General features: G+C 36.1%; 1 protein-coding gene across 1 annotated transcript in view; it reads left to right on the forward strand.

The window, feature by feature from the left end:
* Positions 1–2,349, forward strand: part of CBLN2 (cerebellin 2 precursor) — a 6,008-nt gene extending 3,659 nt beyond the window's left edge. The window contains exons 4-5 of the mRNA XM_017819422.1: positions 1,243–1,362; positions 1,624–2,349. Of these exons, the coding sequence (XP_017674911.1) occupies positions 1,243–1,362; positions 1,624–1,821 (318 nt within the window). The 3' untranslated portion in view covers positions 1,822–2,349. The remainder of the gene's footprint in view (positions 1–1,242; positions 1,363–1,623) is intronic.
* Positions 2,350–8,646: the final 6,297 nt, after the last annotated feature.

Here is an 8,646-nt window from a genome sequence, read left to right on the forward strand (position 1 = left end):
GAGTAGAGGAAAAAGAAAAAACAACTTAAACAAAAACCAACAAACAAACAACCCAAGAAAACCCCAACTTGCTGAATATATAACATATTTTAGACACTTTACCCAGCAATGTTCAGTTCCCTGGGGTTGGAAGGCGTTTCCTCGGTTCTCCCACAATAAGAGGCTTTATTTTTTGTTCCTTTTTTTGAAAACTTTAGAGTTTGGCTGTTTGGAAGAAAGGCTCGGGATCTGGGGGGGAGGCGGGTGGAGGTTACTTATTTTGTCTTGCTTTGTATTTTTCTTCATTAACCCAGAGGTTGTAACCCTCAAAGCTGAGCGTGGCCGGGCTGCCCCGGGGGCGGGCACGGCGGAGCAGCCGGCTCGGGCTCACCTACTCATCGCTCGACATCGCCACGGACCCGCGGGTTCTTCTCTCCTCACCACCCGCGCCTTTTGAGCCAGATCATGCTGCCTGTCACAGGCGCCTGGAAAAGGAGGAGAGGATGAGCCGAGGCCAGATACCAGGCAGATCAGCGGGTTCGGAAGGATGTGGCTGCCCCTTCCGAACGGGGCTTTGCACATCTGCCAGAGGGCTCAATTCTTGCTCTGTTTCAAAAACCATTGAAATATATGAAAAATTAAGGTTGTTGCCAGGAAGGAGGAGACGGCCCACCCAGCCCCTTGAGGAGCGTGTGGGCCAAGCGACACAGCTCTCCAGAGGGACAGAGAGACATGAGCTGGAAGATGTTGCTGGTGCTAAACATCTGCTCTCCTCCTTCACCCCTCTCTGCAATGCAATTTTTAACCCTATTAAACTCGAGAGTAGCTCTGTTTTCAGTAGTGCTAGCTAAAAAGCATACATTTGCATTATGAGTCAATGACTTTAGGGATTTTTTCCTAGCTTCTTTCCCCTCCCTCCTCACCTCCATTTCATACTCTTCCCCCTCCCCATTCTGCCATCTTTATTGACAGCGCAGTGTGGACATTTGCACTTCATCTAACAGGCTTCGGAGATAATTTTTGTGTAACTAAATTGTTTTATTAACTCTGATGCCTCTTAAATGCCTCTGTAATTTGACTTTATTCCCCTGACATACATTTTTAATTGGGCTGCAAATGCCATTTTGCCTAGGCTTTATATCAGTCTTGGAGCTCATGTTAGATTTTCACTGGTACTTTTCTAAGGTGGAGTCTGTTTTCTCAGATTTATCTTTCTCTCTCTCCTTTTTTTTTTTTTATTTTGTTTATTTGTTTACTTTCCAGGTATTAGTTAATATTGGCAACCATTTTGATCTCGCTTCCAGTATATTTGTAGCGCCAAGAAAAGGGATATATAGTTTCAGTTTCCACGTGGTCAAGGTCTATAACAGACAAACCATCCAGGTGGGTTCTGATCTAAAAAAGATGCTTTCTTTTTTTTTTTTTCAAATGCTCATTTCTAGCCACACATTTACCAAAACAGCAGTTGAAGAATGAAACTGCATGTTATTTTTAAAGGGGTCTATATGCATGACAGAAATCACACATCACCTTAACTTGATTCAACCGATTCTAACCTGCACAAAAGTTCAGTGATGTGCACAAAGCAAAAAAGGCATTGAGAGTTTTCTCAAAACTCAGATTCTGTCTCTTTGCACTTTTTAGGTAAGTTTAATGCAAAACGGCTACCCAGTGATTTCAGCTTTTGCAGGGGATCAGGACGTCACCAGAGAAGCAGCCAGCAATGGGGTCTTGCTCCTCATGGAAAGAGAAGACAAAGTGCATCTCAAACTGGAAAGGGGAAACCTCATGGGAGGGTGGAAATATTCAACCTTTTCTGGCTTTTTAGTCTTTCCACTATAAAAGAAGGCCAAATAGGAGACAGATCCATGAGCTGGAGCAAGGATTCAATCGTTAATGACACCCTGAACTTGGCAGCACATGACGATATTTTCAGTCACCCTGTCAGACTATCACAATAGAAGAATTATAACCTTCTAAACTCCAACATTTGGTTTGAATATTGACAATTCCTTGGGAACCTGCGCCTCTAATTAGTTTTAGACAACAGTGATCTTTAGGAGAAATGAAATTATCGACCTGAGCAATTTGTACCTGTGATTGTAAAGTCAATTTTGGATTTTATTGTTGGGATCATTGACTTTCTTATTCTTTTTCATTTTTTCCCTCTCTTTCATTTTTTCCTCTTTTTCTTGTTGTCCCAATGAGACAAATAACTTGGACCACAGAATCACTTTGGCAAAGGCTTGCTCCAGAGCCAGAAGAATGGAGTGTTCAGCCCAATGAGATGTTCTTTCCATTCTTTATTTCTTTGTGTTGTATAGCCTTAAGAAAAAAAAAAAAAGAAAAAAGAAAAAAGGGAAAAAAAAAGAATGGCTTCAGTCTCAGTCCTGTATTTTTCTGGGGGAGGGGGATTCTGGACATTACTGTGTCAAGAAGTGCTTTATCCAGTGAAGCAAAATTTGCACGATTGGAACCTTATTTGTGTTGTTCGTGTTTTTCATCGACTTTTTATTTTTTCTGGTTTTTGTTTCTGTGTGCTAAAAATGTAAACTAGATTGATCAATAAGACAAAAGAAAGCACATATATACCCTGTAGCTCTAAGTAAAGCTAACCAGTGAACAATTCTATCTGCACTTTCCAGCTGATCTTTATAGACCTATTTAGAGAGAGAGAAAGAGAGAGAAAGAGCAAAAGAGCTACATGATCCTTCAATTACAATCTGGAAACTGGTAAAGGAACTGACATTTCTGAATTGTCCTGACATTTCTAGAAGCAACAATGGAGGCTTTGAATATCTTCTCTGACCATACCCTAAAATATATCCTTTCTTTGCATTATCAAGCATATTTTGGGTGCTTTTATCTGGTATTTATTTGATGTATTTGTCCACTAATGCTTGAGTGCACATTGTAGGAGCACAGAGAGATGTCAGAGCAAACTCTTCCAAATCAAATAAAACCATCTCCACTTGAGCTGTCCATGGCAAGTATCGGAGGAGTTGACACTAGCATCTTTGACAGCCTTGGGGAGAGGGGCCTCAGAGGATCCACAGATGCTCCAGAAATTGAATGAGTGCCATGCATTTATTAGCTATGTGTGCTCTTCCCAAAACAAATGGCGTCAAAGTTGTGGGGGTGGACTGACATCAATATTGAAGGTTGGTAAAAGTTATTATCCAAATCAACAAGAGGTAAAATATCAGGCCAACGTCAGTTGTATCCTGTTGCCTCGTTCTCAATAAACAGATCTTGTTTCTTCAGTTTTTTAAGGGTTTTTTTGGGGAGGTTTTATTTTTTGTTTGTTTGAGGGGTGGTTTTTTTGTTTGCTTGTTTGGCTGGGTTTTTGTGGATTTTTTTTATGAAGGTTGGTGTATTAGTGTGCTGAGGAAAATCTTGTTTGAGGAGATCCAGAATGACTGTTTATTTTATAGAATTTTAATCTTAATTTATTTAATTTAAAATATTTAATTTGCTATTAATCCCCAAAGAGTGGATGTGTATAAGAATTTATTTTTGTCAAATTTACTCCTGTGCCACGAACAAATATAATGCAAAGGCATTTGCAGGAAATCGGTGGTATCTACATTGTATTTCAAAATTATGGTAGACATGTCATTTTCACTGTAAATTTATCATTAAAGGTACAAAATCAATTAAAGTCATATATTCTTTAAAAAAACCTATCTGTGTTGCTTATATACCTCAGATGACTAAAGCATTAACCAATTTAATATTTAATATTTTTGTGTATTTTCACCATTGATGCTGTTTGTTTGCTTTCCTGTTTCTCTTTGCCAGTTACTGAATGAATTGGTTTCAGGTTTTGTTTTTAATGGTTTGCATTTTCTAATTACCCCTTGTGTGTGACTGCAGTGTTTCTAGTTGCAAAATATCGCAGGACTATGTTTAAGTACATGAAATAAAACCTGGGTCAGCAGCAACCTTTTTCTATTGAAATTAAAATACAATAAATACAGTTGTCTTAATGGTAGATATTGTAAAGATACTTTTTGTGTTTAAAATTTGATCATGTCTCTGAAGAAAACAGAAACTGGATTGGGTTCAAGGTCCCAATTTTTCGGTTTCTAGTACATTTCCCATGTTTTATTTTAAAATTCTGCCTACCATAATCATATCCACTTGTCTCATTCATTTCAGTTTGTCTGCCTTGAATAAGGCAATGACATCGTAGTTCGGTCTCTCTCCTAAGCCAAATGAGGCCAATGACAGGGTTTTTCTTGGACCTGTTCTTGAAAGTTTCTTGAAAGCTCATGGAGCTGCAGAATCTGAAAATCTCTTTTAATGTATTCAAGATCAGTAATATTGACTGCTTATTTTATAGAGCTAAACATGTTTATATGTATGATAACCAATCTTCTTCGGAATTTAATGAATTTAAAATACTACTTTTCTCCCTCTGCTGCTTTTGTGTCTTTCATACTAAGCTATAGAGCTAGTACTCTTATATAAAACAGTTAAATTAAATGGAAAATGTGGAGTAAATTCTAATTGTACACTAATTGCAGTCATGATCTCTCCTTTTATTTCTTTTGTGTTCTTTGTAATATTTGTTGTCTTTCCCCTTTTAATTTTGTATCTGAGTTTGCGAAGGTAAAATCTACTTTTTATTGGAAACAGTAGACATTTTGATATTTTTATAAGGTGCAAATCTCATATGTTATGGGGGAAAACGTACAACAGCAGCACTGTAGATTGAAAGGAAATATTATGTGAGACCAATTAAAGGAGCCTTGCAGCACATTAAGAATAGACTTATCTAAAGTAACTTATATAAATAAATTGATTGGGTAACATTCAGAGCTGGCGTAAATTTAACGTTGAGGGACACCGCGAGAGTTAGTAGGTGTAAAATACATATGGTAGTGAAGCAGGCCAACAGCGCAATAATGACTGGTTCCTGAGGGAGCAATAGCACAGTATTCCTTCCAACAAATTTCAGTCTTTCTCATAAGCTGGTATATAACACAATCATAAGCTACTCCTATGAAAAAGCTGTCTGTTTGGCTGCTTCCCTTCCAGGGCGTTCGCTAGTTTTGGTGTTCACTGTTTTATGGTTTCTTCAGCCTACTTACAGCAGGGTAGAAGCTAGGAACTGTGTTAGGAATGATAATTTCTCGTCATATACATTGTTGCCTTCCTCTTGGTTTTTAAGTTTTATATCCGTAGTTTGAACATGGTCTTGCCAAAGCCTGTGTGCTCTCACCTGCCCCTGAGACAGTGGGTGTGATGGATGTGCAGTGTACCTCATTACTGGTCAGCATCTTGCAAGCTGGATCTGTGGGAGGAGGAGAGAGACAGGACATGAAACTAGGGAGTTGGTTAGAAGTTATACTGTGTTTGTTGGCTGTGACTTTTTTAACTTTTAAAAAAAAACATTTTGATTTTATTGACCAAATTTGTTTCTTGGAAAATATATTAAAGTAGAAGATAGGCTAAAATGGCTTGTTTACTGATTGAGTTATTCAAAAATCGCTGAAGGCAGTTTCATGTCCTTATAATGTCACATTGATTTCTGAAATAGTCAGAGTCACAGGTAGAATTGCTTAAAAATAGCTCTTATAATTAATAGTCTGCTTCGATCCAGAATAAGTTTCTAGTGTTAATGAGCACTCAAAAATCAGTGTCATTAATATACTTCATCGTTTTCATTGGTAATGACTTGTCATTAAACAATTAGATATAAATAAAGAAAAACAATTGATTCACCTATTTTAATATATTGTTGAAAGGCCAAGGAATGTCTTTGAGTCATTACATAGTTTCTAGATTTGGAAACACTCATTGTCTTGAACCATTGTTGCAGGATCATGTTTGAAGGGGAGTCATGTCCATTTTTAATCATAGTGGCAAATTATAATTCATTGTAAAATACCCAGTTTCTTCACGGAGCAGCTTCTTTTATTTGACATGACTTCACCTGTCAGAATGCTCACCTGACAGAATTTTATGGTTCCTGACCACCTGTTAGCTAAATCACATTAACAGCTTATAAACTCCTGAGGATTATTGATATCCATTGCAACTGTAGTTGGACACAGACTAGGTGGCTGGGCAGATGATGGACAAGCCTTTAGATCCACTGTTTATATAATCAAATATTAGTAAAATTCAAGTGTTCCATAGTAAAATAAATACATTATCATTTCAGCAAAGAGACTAATCTTGCTTGTTTCACTTATTTCAGTAAAGTCATTTCATCTTATCAATGGACTTTACTTGTGTGCTCCTCAGCGTTAAACTTACACCAACTCTGAATGTTACCCAATCAATTTATTAATATAAATTACTTTAAATAAGCCTACTCAGAGTGTGTTTGGAGGCTCCTTTAATTGGTCTCACATAATATTTCCTGTTCCAATCTACAGTGCCGCTGTTACGTGTTTTTCCCCTCTAACAGAAAACGTATCATGATATCCACACCTTATAATTATATCAAAATGTCTACTGTTTTCAATAATAAATAAGAGGAGCTTATGAAAATGTCAGTAGTATTGTGCTTGAATTGTAGGGTTTGGATTTTGGTCATGAATTAATATTACATTGACTTAAAAATCAGCGATTGTCATCAGTGCAAACCCTTAATTAACACAACTATTCTTTAGTTTTGAGTTATTTCAACACTAATCGTAATTCTGATAAGAAAAAGTCTATAAATGTATTTTGAATGCATAATTTAAATCTATTTTTAAATCAGTCATGTTTATGGTCTTATCCAACATAATCATGATCTTATTTTCTTATTAGCTATTATTAATAAAATCCAAAGACCACTAGTGGTATTCTATTGTATTTGAGTGTAAAAATAAAAACACACTTCACAAACCAAGTATATCTAACATATCCTGTTTCTCAGGTCATACCTTAACCTATTTAGTAAATCCTCTCTGCTATTCATCAGCAAAATAAAGTTGCCTAACTTGCTGGTTCTGTGCAGAGCACGTACCACAGATGGTATAAATAATGGCCTAACAAGACACGGAGAGGCAAGAAATGAGTACTATAATGAATTCTGCTTTTAAAAAAAAAAAGTCTGCATCAACAGAAATTCAGGTTGTATTGACAAATCCTCCAAAACTCAGGAAATACAAAAGTTAAGTTTTTAAACTAATGTTTCTGACTTATCCTACTTCCACTGTAATAATGAAGTGTTATTTTTTCTATAGGAATCTAAAAAATAATTTAAATTGTTTTGTGATGTCAACTGTATTAAAAGACATTCAGCGTATTGATATATTCAATGTTATACATATTCAACTAAAACCTAAGTTCATCAATTAGTAATTAGTAATTATGTAACATTCTGATTTCTGCCAATATATTTAAATTAATTGAAACTACCCCTTTGAAATGCGTTTCTCAATGTGTAAATATACACACAGGTATGCACACACATGTATATGCATATATTTACATATATATGTGTACATGCATGTAAAACACACATTTTTAGCTAGGAATGAATTGAGAGCTGGCTTTTTGTGTAGTTTGGCTGTCCTTTTTCTGAAGCACTACCACAACAAATTAATTTTTAGTTTATTTATTGTTATTCTAAACCTGAAACTGTTTATCTTTGCTTACATCTAAGAGTACATACAGTGATAGCAAATAGCAATATACATTTCAGTGTCTGAGAGCTGCCACAGCTAAGGTGATATTAGAGTAAGGTGAAGCATGCAGTTATTAATAAAAGACTTTAATTAGCTCAAGTTCTGTTGAGAGATTTTGTGATGCATAAACCTACAGCACTGTGTGGGAATTGCTTCAAAAAGACATAGAGGGGGATTGTCACAGCTGGAGCTTCCGTTTGTCCTTGTATTGACACTAAATGGGAAACCTTTAATACATATTATGTAGCAAATATGTGCCTATACTAAGTTGTTTAACAACAATAATCTTTATATGCTGACTTAATTTTGATTGTGTAACTTTTCCGTATAGAGATGCTTTATACTGTCACATACTGGAACTAAGAATACAACGACTTCAGTGGATAAGAATAAAGGGTTTTCCAATGTTGTTCACTAGGAGAAATAACCTAGCACAGAATATATGTTGCTTCTACAGACTTTAGTGCCAGTGAAAATATGTAGGAAATTATTTAAAAAAGAATCTTTCAAGTTCTTACAAGTTATTTATTGTTAGCAGCAGCAGAATTTTCTCAGCCCTGTTCGTAATAGTATGACTAGTATTTTAGGATGGAGTTTAAATGGATATAGCTAGACCTAACCTGGCTTCTTCTCTATCTGAAATTTTCTGGACAGCTATGTGTTCTCATTAGATTTTATAATCTCTCTAGATGAAACTGTCCTTTAACTCTGACTGGTTTTACTAACCAGTCTTGCCTAATTATTTCACCTGAGTAGGGAGAGCATCCATTTTTCTGCTTCTTTGCAATGGTTCTCTTGTTATACTACATCAACTGTGCTAAAAATATCCAGCAGAGAAAAGGAGATTCCCACTACACTTGCCGCCTTAAGACACTAATTTCTCTTCTCCTGCCCTCTTTTACCCTTTTGTTCATGTTTGAAAGGCTCCTGTTGTTGAAGTGAGTATTTTTTAAAATAATGCTTTTCCAACTCTGAAAACTTGTTCATGCAAAATGATGACAGCTTTAGTTGACTGCTCATAAGTTATTTCATTCCT

The sequence above is a fragment of the Lepidothrix coronata genome, unplaced genomic scaffold (assembly GCF_001604755.1).
Source record: "Lepidothrix coronata isolate B3197 unplaced genomic scaffold, Lepidothrix_coronata-1.0 Scaffold75, whole genome shotgun sequence".
NCBI classification, from domain to species: Eukaryota; Metazoa; Chordata; class Aves; order Passeriformes; family Pipridae; genus Lepidothrix; species Lepidothrix coronata.